The sequence below is a fragment of the Somniosus microcephalus genome, chromosome 21, assembly GCF_052327205.1.
Source record: "Somniosus microcephalus isolate GS21.2 chromosome 21, FLI_Smic_1.0, whole genome shotgun sequence".
In the NCBI taxonomy this organism is placed as follows: Eukaryota; Metazoa; Chordata; class Chondrichthyes; order Squaliformes; family Somniosidae; genus Somniosus; species Somniosus microcephalus.
The window spans coordinates 63869635-63896591 of record NC_141007.1 but is presented as its reverse complement, the minus strand read 5'-3'; the positions used below and the strand labels follow the sequence as shown (position 1 = coordinate 63896591).

At 46.0% G+C, this 26957-nt stretch overlaps 1 protein-coding gene across 1 annotated transcript in view; it reads right to left on the bottom strand.

The window, feature by feature from the left end:
• Nucleotides 1–26957, bottom strand: part of LOC147102876 (dynein axonemal heavy chain 17-like) — a 908504-nt gene that overhangs the window by 328661 nt on the left and 552886 nt on the right. The window contains exons 44-45 of the mRNA XM_085963770.1: nucleotides 10039–10176; nucleotides 676–808 (exon numbers count right to left, since the gene is read on the bottom strand). Of these exons, the coding sequence (XP_085819896.1) occupies nucleotides 676–808; nucleotides 10039–10176 (271 nt within the window). The remainder of the gene's footprint in view (nucleotides 1–675; nucleotides 809–10038; nucleotides 10177–26957) is intronic.

Here is a 26957-nt window from a genome sequence, read left to right as displayed (position 1 = left end):
TGGTCTCCTTACCTAAGGAAGGATATACTTGCCTTCCTCATCCATAATAATCTTTTGATTTTGTGATAACTGCAGTATTGATGTGAAGCAATTTCACTTTGCAATGACACTACAGTAAAAGTGTGAATGCACTCTTATAAAGTTGAAAGTACACCAGGTAATTTGGATCATGCAGTGTTACTTAAGTTAAATAGCTCAGTTGTTGGTTTTCCTCCACCAGCGCAAAAGATGTACCAAGTAAAAATATATGTTTGAATTTGAGAATTGACATTATTACTGCCTAAATGTGTGTTAATGCTTAAACTATAATTTTCTGCATGGCTGTTAAATCAGCATAAACATACTGAAACAAATATATCGCTTTCATATTAAGTGCCTTTAGAATTTCACATGTGGAGTGGATTTCCTCAGGGCTTCTCTCGCTTTGCTGCTCTAACTTCAGTGGAGGTTTGTCAAAAACTTTTTTATGTATGCAAACAGGGTTTAGTTCAAACTTCTGCCAAAATTAAGGTGGCAGAGTGGGAGAAACCCCAAGGAAATTCACTTCCTTCACGAACTCTACAGATGAACTTTAAAAGAGCAATTGACAATGCAGGGAAGCTATCCTCCATAGGAAAAAATGTTCCCTTTCCCTTCTTGAGCATAGTAGTTATTTAGTAAAAAGAAACTGATTACCATCTTTCCATTCCCTCGTGGATGGGTTAATAACTCCAAACAGTTCATCACAGGTCACAGCTTTAGGATCAAGATCTATAGCAATGGCTTTTCGTTTCTGGTTCAGATAGGTAGCTTTCAGGGACCGCATTACCTACAAAGCCAAACAAAAAGCAGCCTGACTGAAAATTTAGTCTAATGCTTCAAACTTCAAATATTTGTACTAGTTATTTTAATTTTAAAGTTAAAATAGTAATAATGCTATGTACCAGTAAATGAACGGTTAGGTCAGGAATTCCTTCAATGTGATTTACACTACTGTTGAACTTTAAAAAAGGGTAACATCTGATTGAGCCTCTAGAAGGAGACTCACGGAAGTTTCCTGGGTATGCTCATTGCATACCCATTGGTACAGACATTGGTGTAAAACTGGTGTAAAACTGATGCAAGCAGCTGAACCAATAGAAAACTTCTGTGCAGCTTTTAAAATTCTCTGTTCTGGTTGCGCTCTTCAAAAGAAAACTGGGGGACAAGCAGGTAAAACAGGAACAGTGCTTGGCTCTTTGATTTCTCCCTCAAATTACTTTACCACATCTTACTAATATTTTTATTACATGTGGACAGAATTATGAATACTCAAGTGCCATCTGTGCCCAGAGGGCAGCAGTGCATACCACCAAGCCAGAGAAGAATGCATAACTTAATTCATTTAGACCTCCAAGCCCTTCTTGGAGGCATTGTAGGCAGGATGAATGGGCTCCTGCATGTAGGTACTACAATACCAAGTCATCCAGAATCATCACTCTTACCACATGGAGGGAGGTGGCACTGGTTTTCACCCCCAGTACTGCAGGACAGTGCCGAAAGAAGCTCCACATCCTCAGCAGGTCAGGCATGATAAATAATGCACACCTTACTGTTTTCTTCCTTGCCCGCCATGGGTTCCAACTTGGCATCCAGCTTCCCACACAGCCATTCCTTCCACGCACATTGAAATGCATCCGAGATTTTTCTGATAAGTGTTATTGGGGTTACAGTTATATCATAATATCACTTACTATGTTATTCCACAATATAATCTGCTTTGAGTGTACATACAGGGCCTTAAGAAAGATGTATGATGAGCTGTATATATGAGTGCTATCTTAGGCTCTGGACCACCCTTAAATTAAAAACTTCAAACATCCAAAATCGATTGCTGGCAAGTCTCTGATGATTGATTAAGGCAACGCCCTGAGACATCAGCAATCTCCAATCAGCGACTGAATGCGAATCACTGGCCTTTGGATTTTTTGGGATAGAAGAATTAGCCGAAGAGACAGCAGCCTAAGTTAAAAAGCACACTGGGGATCTGATATGTCCAGGGAAGACAGGAGCTAAATACTACTTAGGCAATGAACTCCTATTTTCCTGGGCATTTTAGATCTTAACCTCCCAGAGTAAAACTTTACGGAAAGGTTTCTCAGTGCTCAGCAAAAGGTGCACAGCCTCTAAGACACTGCTTTGCGAGGAGTGAGGGAAGAAACAAATTTTGAACATACTGGAACACTTGGATATGACTGGTCAGCACCGACTGACAAGGAATGCCTTTGCTTTTTCCTCAGCTGATTAATGTCGCTGGAAACCAATGAAAACTCTAAATGCTGACTGGTAAGATGAAGAGGAGCTAATGAAAGGCAATACCAGTTATCCTCAATAAATTCTGCACATTGGAGCATAGTACTTAATACTAATCTAGACCCAAGAATAGCACTAATCAATATCAACTCCTCACAGTCACTAACTGATGGAACCAACAGTGTCGACTCTGATGTGCCACTTTAATGTGGGGTAATCTTCCACCCTACATGAACTTGGGCTCATCCAAAACTCTGCTGCTCGTATCCTAACTTGCACCAAGTCCCGTTCACACATCACCCCTGTGCTCGCTGACCTACATTGGCTCCTGGTCTGGCAACGCCTCAATTTTAAAATTCCCGTCCTTGTTTTCAAATCCCTCCATGTCCACACTCCTCCCTATCTCTGTAAACTCCTCCAGCCCAACAACCCTCCAAGATCTCTGCGCTCCTCCAATTCTGACCTCTTGACCTCTTGTGCATCTCCGATTTTAATCATTCCACCATTGGTGGCCGTGCCTAGGCCCGAATCTCTGGAATTCCCTCCCTAAACCTCTCCGCCTCTCTACCCCCCTCTCTCCTCCTTTAAGACACTCTTTAAAACCTAGTTCTTTGAGAAAGCTTTTGGTAATCTGTCCTTATGTCTCCTTATGTACTTGGTGTCAAATTTTGTTTGATAACGTTCCTGTGAAGCACCTTGGGACATTTAGGTGCTACAGAAATGTAAATTGTTGTTATTGTAATCTAGGTGTAGATCTGGATACCTCAGTTGAGACTACCCCTCTATTACTTGTTTTTAAAATTTGTTCTGAACCTGTGGACAACACTAGTGAGGCCACATTTATTGCCCATTCCTATTTGCTAGGCCACTTCAGAGGGCGTTGAGTCAACCACATAGTATGGATTAGAGTAACATCTAGGCCAGACTGGGTAGGAGTGGCATGTTTGCTTCCCTGCAGGACATTAGTGAATCATTTAGGTTTTTATGACAATCCAGCAGCTTTCATGGTCTTTTTTTATCTGGTCCATAAATCACCATATAACGGCCTCGATATTAACCGCCCCCCATGATGAGCAGCAGAGGGTTGGGGGTTAAATGGTCAAGTGCGCGAAATGTTATCCTAACCCATCGTGAATGCGCCTGCTGCCGTTTTTATGGTGGCGGGTTTCGTGGCATCCGAATGTTCTGCCATGGAGAGGTAGGACACTTTATTAACATATTTAAATCGTGCTGCCACAATATAATTGGGAGCCCAATTTAAAATTCACTGCTGCTGCGTGGGTTTCCTAGGGTTCGGGAAACCCGGTAGTGAAAGGAAGGCGGGAGCCACGGTGCCTTGGTCTGAATTGTGGCTGTCCTCCCTGCCATTTTTCTCCTTGTCCTCACAGCTAGCGAGTACGTCACACCTGTTGGACAGGACCAGTGTCTGCGGGATTTCCTTCTCAACCTCTCCTGAGTCCCTGCTACCTGGCACCTTAACAGTCACACCTGCCCTTTCCTCAACCTGTGCTTTCCTCTGGGGTGTGACTGTATTCTGGATAAAACTATGCAGAAATTCCTCCCCATCCCTTATGTTTCGGAGTGACTCTAACTTGCACTCCAGCTCAATGACTCTGAGTCAGAGTGACTGAAAGCAGAGACATTTCCTGCAGATATGGGAATCCGGGAGAGTCTCACTGTCCACAAACTCCCACATACAGTACTACAGTCCAGACACATAGCCATCTCTAGACTTTTTTTTATTTATTTCCTTATTTAATTAAAGTTTTTAATCAAACAATTATTTATAGTTATAATAATTAATTAGTTTATCTAGTTAAATTACTATTTGATAACATAATAGTTATAGTTCCCCAGCTCTTAGATTAAGGGGAAAAAACTGTAATATTCACCAACCAAACATCTACCTGCTGTCCTGTGACGTCACTCTTTTTTGTTTTTTAAATTGCCGCTCAGGTCCGCTGTGTCCTGGGCCTTCTCCTCTTTATGTTGCTGCCGCTGCTCCCGCTCAAGTCCTCTGTGTCCTGGGCCTTCCCCGCTCCCACTCTTTATGTTGCTGCCGCCGCTCCCACCCGGGTTTGGAATCATAGCACAGAAGGAGGCCATTCGGCCAGTTGAGCCTTTGCCGGCTCTCTGCAAGAGCACTTCAGCTAGTCCTACGCCCCGCCCTTTCCCCGTAGCCCTGCCATGTTTTTTCCTTCAGGTACTTAACCAATTCCCTTTTGAAAGCCATGATTGAGTCTGCCTCCACCACCCTTTCAGGCAGTGCATTCCAGATCCTAACCACTCGCTGCGTAAAAAAGTTTTTCTTCATGTCGCCTTTGGTTCTTTTGCCAATCACCTTAAAACTGTGTCCTCTGGTTCTCAACCCTTCTGCCAATGGGAACAGTTTTTCTCTATCTACTCTGTCTCGACTCCTCATGATTTTTAATACCTCTACCAAATCTCCTCTCAACCTTCTCTGCTCTAAGGAGAACAACGCCAGCTCCTCTAGTCTACCCACGTAACTGAAGTCCCTCATCCCGGGAATCATTCTCGTAAATCTTTTCTGCACCCTGTCTAAAGCCTTCACATCCTTCTTAAAGTGCGGTGCCCAGAATTGGACACAATACTCCAGTTAAGGCCGAACCAGTGTTTTATAAAGGTTCACTATAATTTCCTTGCTTTTGTACTCTAGGCCTCTATTTATGAAGCCCAGTATCCCATATGCCTTTTTAACCGCTTTCTCAACCTGCCCTGGCACCTTCGACGATTTGTGCACATAAACCCCCAGGTCTCTCGGTTCATGCACCTCCTTTAGGATTGTACCCTTTAATTTACATTGTCTCACCTCGTTCTTTCTACCAAAATGTATTACTTCTGCACTTTTCTGCATTAAATTTCATCTGCCCATTTCACCTGCCTGTCTATGTCCTTTTGAAGTCTATCACTATCCTCCTCAGTGTTCACTATACTTCCAAGGTTTGCGTCATCTGCAAATTTTGAAATTGTGCGCTTTACTTCCAAGTCCAAGTCATTAATATATATCAAGAAAAGCAGTGGTCCCAGTACCGACCCCTGGGTAACACCACTGTATATTCATCCAGTCCGAAAAACAACTGTTCACCACTACTCTCTGTTTCCTGTCACTTAGCCAATTTTGTACCCATGCTGCCACTGTCCCTTTTATCCCATGGGCTTCAACTTTGCTGACAAGCCTATTATGTGGCACTTTGTCGAACGCCTTTTAGAAATCCATGTACACCACATCAGCCACATTACCCTCATCAAGCCTCTCTGTTACCTCATCAAAGAACTCAATCAAGTTAGTTAAACACAATTTGTCTTTAACAAATCCATGCTGGCTTTCCTTAATTACTTCACACTTGGTCAACGAGGTAGGTTTTAAGGAGCGTCTGAAAGGAGGAAACAGAGGTGGAGAGGTTTAGGAAGGAAATTCCAGGGCCTTGGCAGCTGAAGGGATGGCCGCCAATGGTGAAGCAATTAAAATCGGGGTGCTTAAGAGGCCAGAATTAGAGGAACGCAGATATCTCGGAGGGTTGTGGGGCTAGAGGAGATTACAGAGATAGGGAGGGGCGAGGCCATAGAAGGATTTGAAAACAAGGATGAGAATAATAAAATTGAGGTGTTGCTTAACCAGGAGCCAATGTAGGTCAATGAGCATAGGAATGATGGGTGAATGGGACTTGGTGCGAGTCAGGACACGGGCAGCAGAGTTTTGGATGACCTCAAATTTACAAAGTGTAGAATGTGGGAGTGCATTGGAATAGTCAAGTCTAGAGGTAACAAAGGCATGGATGAGGGTTTCAGCAGTAGATGAGCTAAGGCAGGGGACGGAGTCGGGTGATGCTCCAGAGGTGGAAAAAGGCGATATTTAGTGATGGTGTGGAAGTTCATCTCAGGGTCAAATATGACACCAACGTTGCGAACAAGTTTGTGGCGGGGACCGAAAACAATGGCTTCGGTCTTCCAAATATTTAGTTGGAGAAAAGTTCTGCTCATCCAGTACTGGATGTTGGATAAGCAGTCTGATAATTTAAAGACAGTGGAGGGGTCGAGAGAGGTGGTGGTGAGGTACAGCTGGGTGTCATCAGCGTACATGTGGAAACTGAAACTGTGTTTTCGGATGATGTCGCCAAGAGGCAACATGTAGATGAGAAATAGGAAAGGCACTACAGAGTTATACCAGGGCGATCGTTAGTTTGAAAGTGTGTTAGGAAATCTGGGTCTGTGTCAGAACATTGTGTGCTTTTCAATTGTATAGCTTCCCTTTGTGTGAATGAACCTCACTGCAGAGTGGAAGGAATGGGAAAGGGGTTGTTCATAACTAGACAGGGTGTGGGGCCCAGGCTAGCTCAGGTGAAGTGCACGTCAATGACCTGCTGTTAAAAGGCTCTGGCTGCTGGCAGATTTTGGACCCCTGACTCATCCTTGCTATCCCTGTTGTTCTCAGAGTCTTCTTCCTCTTCATGCTTTGTGCTCTCCACTGGATGGTAAAGTTAGAGCTGTACACCAGCATGATTCTGGATGCCCTCTATAGGCTGTACTGTGTGTACTTTTGGACCTGTCCAGGCAGTAGAACCTCTACTTCAGGGAGAGAGCTCCTAGATTCTGCAATCAAGCATTGGAGGCGTTGGTGTTCGCTGTGGAGAGATGGAGGGCGGTGCTCTACCCGGCAAGTGGCAGGAGGCCCTCACCGCAAGTCTTCTGCACTATGTGAATGGAGGTAGCGGACCATGTCTCGTGCAGCACTGTGGTCCCCAGGACCCACACACAGTGCAGGAAGATATTTAACGGCCTCACTCAGGTGGTCAGGGTGAGTGAATGCTTAAGCAAATGTTACCACAGTCTTCACACACTTCCCAAAGAACCACACCCGCAGCACTCACCCACCAACAATCTCTACCTCCCAACACTCTCACCCACATCTCACACATTGCACACAATGACAACTATTCAACTATGGCAGGCACATTACCCAAACACATTGCTCTACACTCACACACTTTCCTTTCTCTTGCAGGCCAAGGTGGCTCACAACAGGAGGGTGCAGGAGCGCACAGGTGGGGGACAAGCCGACACCCAACAACTGTCTGCGCTGGAAAATAGAGCGCTGCAGATTATTGGGCGCCAGGTGGTGGGTGCTGTGACCACCAGCGAAGTTACCCCCTTGGGGACATCAACGTTATGTTCATCCCTACTCCTTCTTTTCACATCCCACTTCGCACTCACCCCACAAGCAGTTCACACTTTCCAGCTAATCATGCTGTATGCATGCATTTCTCCCTTCCTGCCCCCTCCCTTCACCTTAACCCGACTCTTGTGCCTTTATGCTTTCAGATAATGAGCAAGTACCTGAGCAGCCTGTCCCTGAGGGCACCGTAGAGAGCGAGGTGGGAGAAGTGGAGGAGGAAGAACACAACGCGTTAGTGCATGCCTCACCCGCAGGCATCAGCTCAGATACTGGCAACACGCGTTCTTTAGAGGCTAGTATAGTAGCGGGATCTGCACAGGATGAGTCACCGGGGACGAGTGGGCTGCAGCAAGGCCGGGGAAAAGGGTAGCTCGGGGACCAGCTCCCCGGTGGGCGAGATCGTGCACGAGTTCTGATGCACAGGACTCAGATGAGGACCTCGATGGGGAGGCATTTAGAAGAAAAGTGATGTGCATGCACACGGAGATGATAGGTGCAATGGCAAGGGTGTCCAAGAGCCTCTCGGCAATGATAAGGAGCGTGGAGAAGTCCGCCTCCAACATTGCACAAGGCTCTGCGCACACCATGGAACCCATCATTTCCAGTCTGCAAAGGATGGTGGACACCCAGAGAGATCGTGGCGACACAGACCTCATGCTGCGTGTAATGGGTGATGTTGCAGCTTCCATTGCAGCACAGGCGAAAGCCACGCAATGTCTTAGTGCTATAATGCAGTCTATGCTTGGTGCCATCAATTCTCAGACTGCTCTCATGCAATCTCAGCTTGATGCCACACAAGCTCTGATAGCTGCCATCGTGGCTGGGTCGACCACCATCCACCGGGGCTTTCACCGTGTTGCAGCAGGCCAGTAATCTGTGCTCCAACACTTCGTAGGAGCACTAGAGTAGGCAAAGGCACAGTAACGAGAGGCACTAAGGGATTGCACAAGGGTGAATAGTTAATATTTTGTTGAAAATATGTGTCCACTACTTTTTAATAAATTTATTAATTCACTTACCATTCTTGTGGTGTCTGTCATTTCAGCTTTGCAGTGTGAAACAGCCTGCGTGAGGGATTGAATGATGGGGGATGTGGTGAGCAAAGGGGATGTGGGCTTTAAGTCATCCTGGTGTGAGGCTGGAGGGCTGTTTGGAGGAGGTGGCAGAGTTCTTTGACTACATCTTTGGTGAGGCAGAGCCGTATAATACACTGTTCCTCGCTTCATTGAAGGTAGGAGAAGTGCTTTCGGAATGCCCTCAGAGGGTAAGGCCTCCCGGTGAGAGCCCTGATGTCTCTCCGCATCTCTCTGCACACATGTTCCCATCATTCTTGTTGCCCCTCCGCTGTAGATCTTGGAGGGTGAGGTAGCATGCCAGTACAGCCCACATTAATGTTACCAAGTGTAGCAGTTTGATTTTTTTAAGAATAAATGTAGCTACTTTTTAGTTGCCACAACACTCCTGATACAAAAGAATCTTGAAATTACTGAATGAAACTGTTGCAGTATGTGAAACTGACAAGAAACCACTGAAGCTCCACTAACCCGACAGCTGCGAGCCATTACTGATGATCCCTTTAAATAACATCCCTGGAGTCGGCTTCCTGGTGCTTCATGCCAGCTCTCCCTGTTGGTGTTTACTTCAGGTGCTAAGATAGGTGGCGACAACCAATTTTGCAGATCAGGCAGTCAGTGAGCGTTGCACACTCACTGACGTCATGATCTACCTGGCGTTGACGTTCCCGGCGATAACTCTTACCGGCGGCGCTACGGGGGGGGGGGGAGGGGGGAGAGGCAGGACTTGGCGTATGACACTGGATTCGCCTCACCCTGGCGATACTGCTCTAGCGCCCCATTAGCGCCATCTGCAGCCGCTAACGGGAAGCGCTAAATGGATGAATTCCCCCACCCCCCCCCATGGCTTCAGTCCAGAAGGGCCTTTGGGAGCCTTAGTTGGAACAAATGTGTCCTGCTAAACCTGCCAAGGGCATATCAGGGTGGTCACCAACTCCCCACCCCCCCATCCCAAAGTGCCCTTGAGAAAATGATGTGCCCACCCCAGTCATGCAAATGACGCTGTTCCTGGAATTTTGGACGTGGTCAACGACTTTGCACTATGTCCAATGGGGGTTCCACTCCGGTGCAGTCACTGTGGCTCTGGCAGAGTGGGCCTGCAGGAATTTCAGGGTCAGACTATTTTCCACTAGTTCTGGGAGCCAGTCTGAAAATAACTCTGCTGAGAGCTGATCTTAAACTTGTACCTCTGGTGAATATTTTCAGAATGGGACTTGGCATAGATTTCCCCATCCTCCTGGTTACTTGATCTTCCCCGCTACCAAAACATATATATTTTAAGCTAGTATTGTACAACTTCCTCATTAAACCAGGGTTGTGAGTCAATGTGGTTGTGTAGCTTGTTTGTTGTAATTTGGTACACTGAAGCCAGATGTTCCGAATGAGGGAACAATTGATGACCTCACATTTTTAAGTTATAGATCATGGCATGCAGAAAGGACTTTGTTTAATGAGAAAATCACTGTTTCACTGCATCAAGCATTTCAAACTAGGACTTACCTGCGATTTTCCAGTTCCAGCATTACCAATGACGAAGACTGAGTGACGTACTTGAAGTATTTCCTCTAACTGAATTATTTTCAGGACAAAGCTGTCTTCAGGTTGTAGATGGAGTTCTAGTATTGACTGCTTAACAATCTATAAAAACATAAGAAAATCTATCCTGTTAAAAAAACAAGCTAATAAAATAGGTGAATATAAATGATCTTAAATTCCCTTATGGCCTACAAATAGTACAAGAGCAATGCTCCAATGCTACATTACATTGTTACCTATAGAAACATACGTTCCAATATTTACAGGGAGGTGTGGGGGAGTGTGATGGTTGGGCAGGGGGGGGGGAACCATTGGGGACGGTCCCCAGCAATTGGGAGAGATTGGGATTGGTGGGGGTCTTTTCAAACTCATAACACACCAAGGCTATGTAATATTCTTCATATAAGAACATAAGGAATAAGAGCAGGAGTAGGCCATACGGCCCCTCGAGCCTGCTCCGCCATTCAATAAGATCATGGCTGATCATCGACCTCCACTCTACTTTCCCGCCCGCTCTCCATATCCCTTGAGTCCCCTAGAGTCCAAAAATCTATCGATCTCAGCCATGAACATACTCAAAGACTCAACATCCACAGCCCTCTGGGGCAGAGAATTCCAAAGATTCACAACCCTCTGAGTGAAAAAATTCCTCAGTCTTAAATGGCCTACCCCTTATTCTGAGACCATGCCCCCTAGTTCTAGACACTTCAGCCAGGGGAAACAACCTCTCAGCATCTACCCTGTCAATCGCCTTCAGAATCTTGTATGTTTCAATGAGATCAGCTCTCATTCTTCTAAACTCCAGAGAGTATAGGCCCATTCTACACAATCTCTCATCATAGGACAGCCCTCTCATTCCAGGAATCAATCTAGTGAACCTTCGTTGCACCACCTCCAAGGCAAGTATATCCTTCCTTAGATAAGGAGACCAAAACTGCGCACAGTACTCCAGGTGTGGTCTCACCAAGGCCCTGTACAATTGTAGCAAGGCTTCCTTACTCTTATACTCCAACCCCCTTGCAATAAAGACCAACATGCCTTCCTTATTGCTTGCTGTACCTGCATGCTAGCTTTCTGTATTTCTTGCACGAGGACACCCAAATCTATCAGAACACCAACGTTTGAAAGTTTCTCACTATTTAAAAAATATTCTGTTTTTCTATTCTTCCTACCAAAGTCAATAATCTCACATTTCCCTACATTATACTCCATCTGCAACTTTACTGCCCACTCACTTAGTCTATCTATATTGCGGACTCTTTGGGCTCGAATTTATCAATGGGGACGTGATGGAGGTGGGACTCCCACTTTTTGGGTTGTAGTCCCACCTCCATCGACTTGTGGCCAACCCACACTATTTTCCCTTGATTGACCTTGTTAAGCCTGCCCAGCGGGCTCAGCAGGCCAATTAAGGGACACCTGGTTACTGGTGATGTCAGCGATTGACATTTCATCTGTCAAGAGCTTTTGACAGATGAAAAATCAGCGTTTGATAGCTCTGTGAAGCTGTCAAACACTGACAATCTGTCTTCTAACTTGAGTCCTTCTACTCAGACTCAGTTAGAGAGCTCTCCAAACCAGAAAGCAGAGGCTGCAGCTTTTGACAGTTCAGCGGCCATTCTGCTTTCTGTGCTGGTGAGCTGAGGGACTCCCGAGAACTGAAGGAAGGAAGCCTGCAGGAGAAAGTAAAGGTAAGTAAAACTTATTAAAACACTTTACACTTACCTCACACACTTACCTCTGCACACATGCACCCATCACTCACCTGCACAATGGACATCTCGACCCCTCCAACCCCTTCAGACCGACGGTCCGCCTCGCTAACTTGGTGTGATTCGGAGCTGTCGGGAAGCCCACACTTCAGGGCTAAAAATAGGGATTAGGCAAAAAACTGTCTGTTAACTACCCATTAACAGGCATTTAATTGGCAATAATTTCCTTCCCGCCTCCGGGAGGCTGCTCCCAGCACAGGTCGGATACCCGCCTCCTGGGACATTGGCACGGAGGCGGGTTGGGGGCAGGATGGGCTCCTGCCCCCCCGATTCTGCAATTTTCCCACCACTCCCGCCTCCAAACCCACCTCCACGGGGCTTGGAAATTTGAGCCCTTTGTGTTTTCTTCACAGCTTACTGTCCCGCCGAGCTTTGTATCATCAGCAAACATTACACTTGGTCCGTTCATCTAGGTCATTAATATAGATTATAAATAACTGAGGCCCCAACACTGATCCTTGCAGCATCCCACTAGTTAGAGCCTGCCAACCTGAAAAAGATCTGTTTATCCCTACTCTCTGTTTTCTGTCCGTTAACCAATCCTCTATCCATGCTACTATATTACCCCAAACCCGTGAGCTCTAATCTTGTATAATAACCTTTTATGTGGCACCTTATCGAATGCCTTTTGGAAATCCAAATATACTACATCCACTGGTTCCCCTTTATCTACTCTGCTAGTTACATCCTCAAAAAACTCTAATAAATTTGTTAAGCACGATTTCCCTTTCATAAAACCATGTTGACTCTGCCTAATCATGTTATGATTTTCTAAGTGCGCTAATACACTTCCTTAACAATGGATTCCAGCAATTTCCCGATGACTGACGTCAGACTAACTGGCCTGTAGTTCCCTGTTTTTTCTCTCCCTCCTTTCTTGAATAGCGATGTTACATTTGCGACCTTCCAATCCGCTGAGACCATTTTAGAATCTAGGGAATTTTGGAAGATCAAAACCAATGCATCCACTATCTCTTCAGCCACTTCTTTTAGAACCCTAGGATGTAGGCCATCAGGTCCAGGGGATTTTGTCAGCTTTTAGCCCATTTAGTTTCTCAAGTACTTTTTCCTCTACTTATATTAATTACGTTAAGTTCCTCACCCTCATTAGACCCTTGGCTCCCCACCATTTTTGATATGCTTTTTGTGTCTTCTACTGTAAAGACAGATACAAAATATTTGTTTAACGTTTCTGCCATTTCCTTATTCCCCATAATAATTTCTCCTGTCTCAGCCTCTAAGGGACCAACGTTTACTTTTGCTACTCTCTTCATTTTTACATACTTGTAGAAGCTCTTACAATCTGCTTTTATATTTCTTGCTAGTTTTCTCTCATATTCTATTTTTCCCCTTTTTATCAATTTTTTAGTCAACCTTTGCTGGTTTCTGAAACTCTCCCAATCCTCAGGCTTACTATTATTCTTTGCAACATTATAAGCTTCTTCTTTCAATCTAATGCTATCCTTAACTTCTTTAGTTAGCCACGGTTGGATCACTTTTCCCATGGAGTTTTTGTTTCTCAATGGAACGTATTTTTGTTGAGAATTATGAAATATTTCTTGAAATGCTAGCCACTGCTTATCTACCGCCATACCTTTTTTTCCCAATCTACCTTAGCCAACTCGCCCCTCATACCTATGTAATTAGTTTAAGGCTCTAGTTCGGACCTAGGCAAGTCAATCTCAAAATTAACGTGAAATTCTATCATATTATGATCACTCTGCCCCAGAGGATCCTTTACTATGAGATTGTTAATCAACCCTGTCTCATTACACAGTACAAGATCTAAAATAACCTGTTCCCTGGTTAGTTCCATGACATATTGTTCTAGGAAATTATCCCGAATGCATTTCATGAACTCGTCCTCCAGACTACCTTTGCCAATTTGATTTGTCCAGTCTATATGAAGATTAAAGTCCCCCAAGATTATTGCATTAGCTTTGTTGCAAACTCCTACTATTTCTTGATTAATATTCTGTCCAACGGTTCAGCTACTGGTAGGGGGCCTATATACTACTCCTAACAGTGTTTTCTGCCCCTTGTTATTCCTTATCTCTACCCTTACTGATTCTACTTCCTGATCTTCCGAGCTGAGATCCTTTCTCACTACTGTCTTTATGTCATCCTTTATTATCAGGGCTACTCCCCCTCCTTTTCCATTCTGCCTGTCTTTTCGAAGCGTCAAGTACCCTGGAACATTTAGTTCCCAACCTTGGTCACCTTGCAACCATGTCTCTGTAATTGCTATTAGATCAAACTGATTTATCTCTATTTGTGCCACGAGTTCATCTATCTTATTATGAATGCTTCGTGCATTCAGATAAAGTGCCTTTAATTTAACTTTTTTACTATTATTCCCTGCTTTGACCTTATTCTCTGCTGCACTGCTACCGTTAAACTCTCTGTCCCTTCCTGTCAAACTGCTGATTTTTATCCAAATCGCTACACTGCTCTATTGCCTTGACCTTTCTCTTTAGATTTCTAAATTTCCCCTCACCTGGCCCCTCACCCCCTTTTTTAGTTTAAAGCCCTATCTAAAGCCCTAGTTATTCGATTCGCCAGGACGCTGGTCCCAGCCCAGTTGAAGTGGAGCCTGTACTGAAGGAACAGCTCCCTCTTTCCCCAGTACTGGTGCCAGTGCCCCATGAATTGAAACCCCTTTTTCCCACACCACTCTTTGAGCCACGCATTTAACTCTCTGATCTGCTTGACCCTATGCCAATTTGCGCGAGGCTCAGGTAGTAATCCAGAGATTATTACCCTTGTGGTTCTGCTTATTAATTTAGACCCTAGCTCCTCAAACTCCCTCAGCAGAACCTCATTGTTAGTTTTATCTATGTCATTGGTTCCTACATGGACCACGACAACTGGATCCTCCCCCTCCCACTCCAAGTTCTTCTCCAGCCGCGAGGAGATATCCTTAACCCTTGCACCGGGCAGGCAAAACTGCCTTCAGGACTCTCTTTCGCAGCTGCAGAGAACAGTATCTATCCCCTGACTATACTGTCCTCTACTACTACCACATTCCTTCCTTTTCCCCGCACTTGGATGGCCCCCTGTACCACAGTGCCATGGTCAGTTTGCCATCCTCCCTGCAGTTGTTTTGCTTATCCATACAGGTAGAAAATACCTCATACCTGTTGGACAAGGTCCAGCGCTGAGGCTCCTCCATCACTACATCCTGGGTCCCCATACCTTCCTGACTCGCAGTCATATCCTCCTGTCCCTGACCACTGACAAACTCTAAAGTACTAGTTAACCTAAAGGGTGTGACTGCCTCCTGGAACAAAGTGTCCAGGTAACTCTCCCCCTCCCTGACGCATCGTAATATCTGCAGCTCGTACTCCAGCTCAGCAATTCTGAGCCGAAGTTCCTCGAGTTGCAGACAGTTGCTGCAGATGTGGTTGCTCGGGATTGCGATGCTCTCCACAAACTCCCACAGGCTGCAGCTAAGACTACGAGTAGTTGAGGCAAATAGCATATATGCACTTAAGGGGAAGCTAGTTAAGCACATGAGAGAGAATGGAATAAGAAGGATATGCTGATAAGGTGAGATGAAGTAGGGTGGGAGGAGGCTCGTGTGGAGCATAAATGCTGGCATAGACCAGTTAGGCTGAATGGCCTGTTTCGATGCTGTACACTTGATGTAACTTGATGATGATGTAAATGTGTAAAATGCTTGTGCCAAACTCTGACTAAGTGACTTTCATTCAACCATCAAACATTTGTCAGAGCCCAGCAATTGGGTGGGAAAGGTTGGGGTTGTGGGGGCCGACAGTGGCAGCGATCGGCAGAAGGGAGGCTGCAAGTTTGCTTGAGGGGCTTGGGGAAGCACTCCTGCTCCTCCTGGCCCACAAGGAGTGCTCTAAAAAGCCGTCATTTCACTGCCGGGTTTCCTGAGTCCTGAGAAATCTGGCCAGCAATATCAGGCTCCGAATTGCACTGTGGGAGCCTGATTTAAATATTATAATGAAGTGTGCCGCCTCTCCAAGACTGGACACACGTACGGCATGCAACCTGCTGCCATAAAAATTATAGCAGATGCATACAGGGTGGGGTAGGGATGGTTTCCACGATTTTAAATTTTTAACCCCCCCGCCCCCCCCCCCCCCAAACTGAGATTTGCACTTTACCTCCCATAGTGCTACAGTCTTACCCCACTCCTACAATTTTGGACTTCCCACACACCATCGCTACCATACTCAGAACATCTCTGGAGAAGGTGTGGTGTTCCCCATGGACATACCTTGCTATACTATCCTTATGGAGGAGGAGGAACAACAAAATACTGTGGAGGTATGGAAAATAAGGCAGCGTCGCAGAAGAGACCAGCCCACTAGGTACTACCCTGCATAGTGTGTATATAGGCAGCACAGCACAGTCGAGGACCTCTGGGAGGAGCTTTGGGTTAGAAGTGAGCGATCCTCTATGGCTGCCACTGCACATCTGTGCGACCTGCTTCATGAAGATCTACAGCCTTGCTCCACTATCAAAACTGCTCTGTCTGTGGCTACAAAAGAGATCACTGCCCTGAATTGTTTTGGCTCTGGATTGTTTCAAGCTGCCACAAGAGATCTGTGTAATGCCAGCCAGAGAGCAATCATGGCAGCCATTCGGCAGGTCACAAACATGTTTGTCAACAGAGCAGCAGAGTTTATCAAATTTGGAATCACATCCCTCCTTCTTCTTAGGCAGTCCCCCGGAGTGGCTTGCTTCCACTCCAATATTGTGGGTTCTAAGGTGACTAATGAGTCCTATGCGGGATCTACAGACTCTGCCACAGATGGGGCAGGTAGTGGTTGAAGGGATGAGTGGGTGGAGTGCTTGGTTTGTCATACACTCCTTCTGCTGTTTGTACTTGGCCTCCGCATGCTCCTGATGAGAAAACTCTGTGTTCGGCGCCTTCTCGAATGCTTCTCTTCCAATTTGAGCAGTCTTGGGCCAAGGATTTCCAAGAGTCAATGAGGATGTTACATTTTTTCAAGGAGGCTTTGAGGACGTCCTTGAAGCGTTTTCTCTGCCCTCCTGGAAATCGCTTGCCATGATGGAGCTCGGAGTAGAGTGCCTGTTTTGGGAGTCTTGTATCAGGCATGTGGATAATGTGGCCCGTCCGTCGGAGCTGATTGAGCGTGATCAATGTCTCAATGCTGGGGATGTTGGCCTGAGAGAGAACACTGACATTGGTACGCCTATCCTGCCAATGGATCTGCAGGATTTTGCGGAGGCAGCATTGGTGATACTTCTCCAGTGCTTTGAGTGCCTACTGTACATTGTCCATGTTCCTGAAGCATACAGGAGGGCGGGTATCACTGCTGCTCTGTAGACCATGAGCTTGGTGCCGGGTTTGAGGTCTTGGTCTTCAAACACTCTTTTCCTCAGGCGGCCGAAGGCTGCACTGGCACACTGAAGTCGGTGTTGGATTTTGACATCGATGTCCGCCCTCGCTGACAGAAGGCTCCCAAGGTATGGAAAGTGGTCCACACTGTCTAAGGTCTCGTCATGGATTTTGATAGTCGGGGGGCAGTGTTGTGCGGCGGGGGTAGGTTGGTAAAGAACCTTTGTCTTTTGGATGTTTAATGTAAGGCCCAGTCTCTCGTATGCTTCAGTGAAGGAGTCAATGATGGTTTGGAGTTCGGCCTCCGAGTGTGCACAAACACAAGCGTCATCTGCATACTGTAATTCAATAACAGAGATTGGAGCAATCTTGGTTCTGGACTGAAGGCGACGGAGATTGAACAGTTTCCCGTTCGTCCTGTAGATTAGCTCCACTCCGGCGGGACGCTTGTTAGAGGTGTGATGAAGTATTGCAGTGAGAAAGATTGGGAAGAGCGTGGCGCAATGACCCAGCCTTGCTTGACCTCGGTCTTCACTTGTATTGGGTCTGTGATGGATCCGTTAGTAAGGATCACAGCTTTCATGTCATCATGGAGCTGACGGAGGATGGTAATGAATTTTTGAGGACAGCCAAATTTGAGAAGGACACTCCATAATTGCACTTGGTTAACAGAGTTGAAGGCAGTGAGGTCAAAAAAGGCCATGTACAGAAGTTGATGCTGCTCCATATGTTTTTCTTGGATTTGTCGCACAGTGAAAATCATGTCCATTGTGCCCCTTAGTGGGCAGAATCTGCATTTTGACTCTGGGAGGTGCTCTTCAGCCACTGGGAGGAGACGATTGAGGAGGATTCTTGCAATGACTTTCCCTGTGGCAGACAATAGGGAAACCCTTCTGTATTACCGCAATCGGACTTGTCTCCTTTCCTGAAGATGGTCATGATTACGGCATGCTCTCCTCCTTCCAGATAAGGGAGATAAGGTTATGGATTTGCACCATGAGTACATCTCCGCCATGCTTTCGTACTTCGGCGGGAATTTCATCTGCTCCGGAATCCTTGTTGTTTTTCAGCTGTCGGATGGCCTTTTCAACCTCATGCTGGGCTGGGATTGTGCCGAGGTAGTGGCAGATGGCATGCTGTGGGATGGAGTCAAGGATACTCACGTCGAAGACGGAATCTTGGTTGAGATCTTCGAAGTGCTCCTTCCAGCGGGCATTGACTGCCTCTCTGTCCTTTATGAGCACCTCACCGTTCTTAGCTCTCAGCGGGATAGGTCCTTGGGTACTTGGGCCGTAGATGGTCTTGACTGTGCTAAAGAATCTATGCATGTCATGGTTGTCGGTTAGTTGTTGGATCTCCTGCGCTCTTTCCACCCACCATTTGTTCTTTAGGTCACGAGTTTTTTGTTGGACCTCGGCCTTCAGTTGTCTGTAAATCTGTCTTCTTTCCCTCGAGTTGTGATGATGTTTCCAATTCAAGAACGCCTTACGTTTATGATTTATTAGCTCCTGGATCTCCTGGTTGTTCTCATCAAACCAGTTGATGTAATAAAGACTCACTACGCACTTGGTTGTACATAAAGCAAGGCTTTAATCGACTTGTAACAAAACATGGAGGTCTAGTTAGTAGTCACTAGCTTCCTGTTTCCAGATTGTCTCTGGTCAAGGTGGGCCCACGCCCGAGTATTTATACTCCTCGGACGGCACCCTCACTTGGCTGTTCAGTAGTACTTCAAGTTACTTCTTTTAGAAGTTGCGATTTATGACATCAGTCTTGATGTTTTCTGGTAGAGTAACCAAGAGTCTCTTTGCAGGTGCTAATTATGGTGGACTTAAGGGCAGACCAGGCACTATGGACACTCTGCGGCTCCGGTTCATTGGAAGTCATCAGATTAGCTGTGAGGCGTGGCTGAATAGGGCTTTTTTGGCAGGGGCTTTGAGACCTTCAGCATTGATTTTTCTGTGGCAGCGTTTCTGTTGCTGCCGCTATTTTGAGGCTAGGTTGATGGAGATAACGGAACGGATTAGGTGGTGGTCAGTCCAGCAGTTTTCAGCTCCTGTCATGGCGTGGGTGATGTGGACATCCTTGCGGTTCCGCGCTCAGACGATGATGTAGTCCAACAGATGCCAATGCCTGGAGCGAGGGTGTTGCCATGAGGCCTTGTACTTATCTCTCTGATGAAACAAGGTGTTTGTTATGACAAGACCATATTTTAAGCATTTTGTCAGGGGAAGGATTCCGTTGGAGTTGGTTTGCCCTACTCCTTCCGTGCCAATCACACCTCTCCAGAGGTTTGTGTCCTTTCCAACTCTGGCATTAAAATCATCAAGAAGAATCAGCTTGTCACCCATTGGAACTCGGGACAGGGATTGTCCAAGGCTGGAGTAGAATTCCTCTTTGGCCTCGTCCGCAGCTTCCAGGGTTGGGGCGTACACACTGACAACCATAGCGTACTGATTCTGGGTTAGAATGAGCCGAAGGGTCATGAGGCATCCGTTTAATCCACAAGGGGAATCTCTGAGACAACAAACTAGCTCATTTTCGATGGCGAAGCCAACCCCATGGAGATAGCATTCCTCTTCTGGTTTGCCTTTCCAGAAGAAGATGTACCGACCACCTTGTTCCTTGAGCTGGCCTTCTCCTGCCTGCCGTGTTTTGCTCAGGGCAGCGATGTTGATGTCGAAGCGTCTGAGTTCCTGGGCTATGACAGCGGTGTGACGTTCAGGTTTGTCGTTGTTGGGGTTATCCATGAGGGTCCTGACGTTCCAGGTCCCAAACTTCATTTTAAAGGGGGGGATGATGCCTGTGCGTGAATTCTTTTAATGTGGGGTGGCTGTTGTACGCCATAAGAACATAAGAAATAGGAGCAGGCTTAGGTCATTTGGCCCTTCGAGCCTGCTCCGCCAATCAATAAGATCATGGCTGATCTTCTACCTCATCTCCACTTTCCTGAACTATCCTCATATCTCTTGATTCCCTTAATATTCAATGATTCCCTTAATATTCACCAGCTACCACACGAACTTGACAGAGCGAGGTCTTGGTCCAATGGCAAGGAAACCCAGGACAATTGGAGACCAGGTTTTGCTGAATGGGCTTAGCACACACACACACATACATACTTCCACTACACCCTCCCTCCCTCGGGTCCGCTCTCCCTCACACCCCCACCTTTTCGGCTCCCCTCCCCCTCTTACATTATATTGGCCCGTAATTTCCGATAGGAGGCTTCCTGCGTGCGGATTCCTCCTATCGGAAAAAAATCTACACTCTTACCTGAGGGCTCCTGAGGTCCGGACACTTCCGATGCTGGGCCTCTCCATAGTCAAAATGTGCAGGGCCCACATATCCCTGGGGCGCAGGCATTTCGCAAGCGTCCCTGGGATCTCGTGGGCCAGGCCAGCCAATAGGAGAAGGGAATCTCCCTTCATACTTTTGACAGATAGACATGTCAAGGTATGAATGGAAATCACCCCAAAAAGACATCAAAACATTAAATAAATTTTTTAAAAACCATCACATTTTTAAAATGAGTTAAAATTACATTAAATTAAATATATTAAACAAAAATTAAATTTTTTGAAAAAAGTAATTAAAGCTTTTTACGGGGCTAAAAATAAACTTATCTTTTTTAAAACTATTTTGAAATTATAAATGAGTGAAATTTTTTTAAAAACTTTTTTAAACTCTTATGATGGTAAAAGCAGAACTTACGCCTGCTTTTACCAGGCGTAAGATTTCTAAGGGTTTTCAGCGGGTGGAAGTTCTGCAGAAAGCGGAACTCTCCACCCGCAGAGGCCCTTCTCCAGGGCAGACGTCCGATCTGTCAAGAGGATTCTTGACAGATCGGAAATGCTGGTTTTCAGCGCATAATACGGGCCAATATATATTAAAATTATATGAAAATGCAGCTTTTTAAGAAATGCATGCACTAAAATTTAATTTAATTAAAATGTGGCCGATCTGCAGAAATGCATACACACACACACCTCTGTCTGTCTCTCCCACCCTACCACCACTGACTGCCTAACAGGGCCCCGGAAGGACAGACGCCCGAAGCTGCCGGCTGCAGAGAGCGCACTCCGCTCCGACTGCCGCTCCTGCCCAGTGCTGCTCCCCTCCGACTGCCGCTCCCACCACCTGGCATCACACCCCACCAACAGAAGGAGAAACCCAGAAAGTTTTACCAGCTAGCTCAAATCCCCAGGGTACCATAGATGGCAAGCATGTGGCAATGAAGGCTCCAACAGAACAGCCTTTGACAAATGTGAACACGAAAGGGTTTGATTCATTCAATGTACAGATTGATTGTGATGTAAGTCAGAAGATTCTGCAAGCCAATGCCCATATGCAGGTGGCTACTATGATGTATTTATTATTCAACACTCAGCTCTCCCTGACCTAGTCCAAACTAAATAAAATTAAAGCTATCCAAAAAATCAAAACAAAAGGCAAATCATTTAGAGTGGGATCTGACTCACCAAGCTCTGAGCCATTTTGCTGCCATGATAAATTCCTACGGATTTGAAGGCAGAAGCATAATAGAGGATATTTTCCTCTATTTGTGCCATAGCATCATTAGATGCAAGGGATGTCTGTGCATCCCTGCATCCAGTGTTGCTAAGGGTCTGGAAGGGACCAGGAATTTAACCTTTAAACGACCAATTTTCTGAGAATGAAAAATTGCACTCACCTGCAATATGCAAATACATCTGTTTCTGGGATTTGGGACAAATTCATCAGCAAATTCTTGGGGCAGGCAGAAGTTCTACTACCCCCAAAGGTCCTTCAGAGGAATTTCAGGGATTTATCTCTCAAACCAGATGAACTCACCGTTAAAGGCCAGGAGACGAGTATGGGCTTTTAGTGGTGACGTATTTTTAGGCCAAAGCATTCAAACTGTTGGGTTGGGAAGCCGTAACCTCACTAAGGTAACTTTTGAAGCTTTAATGATGCTCTTGCATGAGAAGAATGAATGCCTCCAGGCCACGCAATCCCATCACAAGGCTTAATCTTGGGATTTTCCAAGTCCTGCCCCCACACTGGTTGCCCAGATGCATAACTTCCACATCACTCTTATGTTGTGAGCTCGTGAATAATATAAAGAAATAACTACCTCATGCTAGAGAATGAATTCCAAAACCACCTTTGGTAGGAATTTAGGATTGGATCTATGGAGTGTCCAGTTACCTTTGCACATATAATTCCTGAAACTCACTGAGACAACTAGCTACAGTCAAAGTTATCAGCAAAAAAGTCTTGGAAATCATCAATTTGAAGCTACACGAACTGACAAAATGAAAAGAGGCTAATAAATAGACAGACAGGAACCTGATTAACATCCAATCTGAAAAATGGCATCTCCAAAAATGTAGCACTTCATCAGTACAAAATTCTGAAGTATCAGTCTAGATTACATGTTCAGGTCCTGGAGTGGAGCTTGAATATCCAATCTTCTGATTCAAAGGTCGAAGTATTACTAACTAAGCCAACTTTTTTTCATTCATTCACAAGATGTGGGTGTCGCTGGCAAGGCCAGCATTTATTGCCCATTCCTAGTTGCCCTTGAGAATGTGGTGGTGAGCCACCTTCTTGAACCACTGCAGTCCGTGTGGTGAAGGTACTCCCACAGTGCTGTTAGCTAGGGAGTTCCAGGATTTTGACCCAGTGGCGATGAGGGAATGGCAATACATTTTGAAGTCAGGATGGTGTGTGACTTGGATGGGTACTTTGAGGAGGTAGTGTTCCCATATGCCTGTTGCCCTTGTCCTTCTAGGTCAGGGGTGGGCAATTATATGGGCTGGAGGGCCACTTAATACGTTTTGGTGAGCTGTTGAGGGCCGCACACATAAAATGAACAGTGTTAACAACAGCTACCATTAAAATTTGTTATGGCATTTATTATACAAAGAACCCTTCATGTTGTTACCACACTTAATAAAAATAACAACACTTATTAACATGCTAATGAACATGATACAGGTTTATCCAAAACTTATCTTAGCCATTGATATTATTACGCCATAATTAAAACTGTAAAACTGGTTAATCGAAAAGCTCAGCTATGATCTTTTTGAATGGCGGAGCTGGCTCAAGGGGCCATATGACCTAATTCTGCTTCTATTTCTTATGTTCATATAAACACCGGCATAGAACAGTTGGGCCGAATGGCCTGTTTCTGTGCAGTACATTCTATGCAAGCAAAAAATATTTACTCCACTTGCTTCTGTCGAAACTTGACTATAAGCAGCTGGTGCTGAAACTTGTCATTCACAAGCACGAAAGATGTTAACATTAACTGGGCTTACACACAAGATGTGTAGTCAAGATGAAAGCTTGGGTTAGACTACAGTCCATTAACCACAGTGATCCCCGAATGTGCTCGATCCTGAGCATATTCCTAATATGCCTAATTTTTTGTTTGCACTATCACTTTACAAAATCCTAACAGAGATTTTTTTCCTCACCACGCTCCACTGGTATAGAGGCCACGCTGCCGTTGGCAAAAGGCTCTCACCTGGGGGGCTGTGGCCCAAACCGCGTCATTGTATCTTCACCTCTCGTCTCCAAAGCCTGTTGCAATGTTGACCCCCCTGCTGCATCGGAGACAATGACCTGCTCCTGATGTCACGTGGGGTGGGGCAGACTAGGGGTCAGGTGCAACAAATGTGCAGGATAATGTGTGACTTGGAGCGGAACTTGGAGGTGGTGGTGTTCCCATGCATCTGCTGCCCTTGTCCTTCTAGGTGGAAGAGGTCGTGGGTTTGGGAGGTGCTGCCGAAGAGGCCTTGGCGAGTTGCTGCAGTGCATCTTGTAGATGGTACACACTGCAGCCACGGTACGCCGGTGGTGGAGGGAGTGAACATTTAAGGTGCTAGAGGGGGTGCCAATTAAGTGGGCTGCTTTGTCCTGGATGGTGTCGAGCTTCTTGAGTGTTGTTGGAGCTGTACTCATCCAGGCAAGTGGAGAGTATTCCATCACACTCCTTACTTGTGCCTTGTAGATGGTAGAAAGGCTTTGGGGAGTCAGAAGGTGAGACACGCACCACAGAATACCTAGCCTCTGACCTGCTATTGTTGCCACAGTATTTATGTGGCTGGTTCAGTTAAGTTTCTGGTCAATGGTGACCCCCAGAATGTTGATGGTGGGGGATTCGGTGATGGTAATGCCATTGCATGTCAAGGGGCGTTGTTTAGACTCTAGCTTGTTGGAGATAGTCATTGCCTGGCACTTCTGTGGCGCGAATGTTATCTGCCACTTATCAGCCCAAGCCTGAACATTGTCCAGGTCTTGTTGCATGCGGGCATGGGCTGCTTCGTTATCTGAGGAGTTGTGAATGGCACTAAACACTGCAGTCATCAGTGAACATCCCCATTTCTGACCTTATGTTGGAGGGAAGGTCATTGATGAAGCAGTTGAAGATGGTTGGGTCTAGGCCACTGCCCTGAGGAACTCCTGCAGCGATGCCCTGGGGCTGTGATGATTGGCCTTCAATCACCACAACCACCTTCCTTTGTGCTAGGTATGACTCCAGCCAGTGAAGAGTTTTCCCCCCCGATTCCCATTGGCTTTAGTTTTACTAGGGCTCCTTGATGCCACACTCGGTCAAATGCTGCCTTGATGTCAAGGGCACTCCCTCTCACCTCACCTCTGGAATTCAGCTCCTTTGTCCATGTTTGGACCAAGGCTGTAATGAGGTCGGCAGCCGAGTGGTCTTGGTGGAACCCAAACTGAGCATCAGTGAGCAGGTTATTGGTAAGTGCCGCTTGATAGCACTGTCGATGACACCTTCCATCACTTTGCTGATGATTGAGAGTAGACTGATGGGGTGGTAATTGGCCAGATTGGATTTGTCCTGCTTTTTGTGGGCAGGACACACCTGGGCAGTTTTCTACATTGCCGGATAGATGCCAGTGTTGTAGCTGTACTGGAACAGCTTGGCTAGAGGCGCGGCTAGTTCTGGAGCACAAGTCTTCAGCATGATAGCCCGGATGTTGTCAGGGCCCATAGCCTTTGCTGTATCTTATCTTGTGCAGTAGCCTTTTAAGTGGCACCTTATCGAATGCCTTTTGGAAATCCAAATACACTACATCCACTGGTTCCCCTATATCCACCCTGCTTGTTACATCCTCAAAGAACTGTAATAAATTTGTCAAACACGATTTCCCTTTCATAAAACCATGTTGACTCCGCTTGATTTTCTAAATGTCCTCCTATTACTTCCTTAATCATGGATTCCAGCATTTTCCCAATGACAGATGTTAGGCTAACTGGCCTATAGTTTCCTGCTTTCTGTCTCCCTCCTTTCTTGAATAGGGGTGTTACATTTGTGGTTTTCCAATCCACTGGGACCTTTCCAGAGTCCTGGGAATTTTGGAAGATTACAACCAATACATCCACTATTTCTGCAGCCACTTCTTTTAAGACCCTAGGATGCAGGCCATCAGGTCCAGGGGACTTGTCAGTCTTTAGTCCCATTAGTTTGCCTCATACTTTTTCTCTAGTGATAGTGATTGTTTTCAGTTCCTCCCTCCCTTTTGCCCCTTGATTTTCCATATTATTGGGATGCTTTTTGTGTCTTCTACCATGAAGACTGATACAAAATTTGTTCAAAGTCTCTGCCATTTCCTTGTTTCCCATTATTAATTCTCCAGTCTCATCCTCTAAGGGACCAATGTTTACTTTAGCTACTCTCTTCCTTTTGTTGTCGGGGTCCATAGCCTTTGCTCAGCTATTTCTTGATATCATATGGAGTGAATTGAATTGGCTGAAGACTGGCTTCTGGAATAGTGAGGAACTCAGGAGGAGGCCGAGATGGATCATCCACTCCGCACTTCTGGCTGAAGATGGTTGGAAATGCTTCAGCCTTGCCTTTTGCACTAATGTGCTAGGCTCCGCCATCATTGAAGATGGGGATGTTTATGGAGCCTCCTGGGCTCCAATTAGTTGTTTAATTGCTCACCATCATTCATGGATCGATGTGGCAGGACTGCAGAGCTTTGACCTGATCCATTGGTTGTAGGATTGTTTAGCTCTGTCTGTAGCATACTGTTTCCGCTGTTTAGCATGCATGTATGTAATCCTGTGCTGTGGCTTCATCAGGTTGGCACCTCATTTTTAGGTATGCCTGGTGCTGCTCCTGGCATGCTCTTCTACACTCCTCATTGAACCAGGGTTGGTCCCCTGACTTAATGGTAGAGTGAGGAATATACCGGGCCATGAGATTACAGATTGTGTGGAGTACAATTCTGCTGCTGTTGGTGGTCCACAGCGCCTCATACCCAGTTTTGAGTTGCTAGATCTGTTCTGAATCTATCCCATTTAGCACGGTAGTAGTACAACACAACACAATGGAGGGTTTCTTCAGTTTGAAGACGGGACTTCGTCTCCACAAGGACTGTGCGGTAGTCATTCCTACCAATACTGTCATGGACAGATGTTTCTGCGACAGGTACATTGGTGAGGATGAGGTCAAGTAGGTTTTTCCCTCGTGTCGGTCCTCTCACCACCTGCCGCAGGCCCAGTCTGGCAACTATGTCCTTCAGAACTCTGGTAGCTCGGTCAGTATTGGTGCTACCGAGCCACTCTTGGTGATGAACATTGAAGTCCCCCCACCCAGAGTACATTCTGTGCCCTTGCTACCCTCAGGGCCAAGTGGTATTCAACATGGAGGAGTACTGATTCATCAGCTGAGGGATGGCAGTAGGTGGTAATCAGCAGGAGGTTTCTTTGACCCGATGCCATGAGACTTCATGGGGTCCGGAGTCAATGTCGAG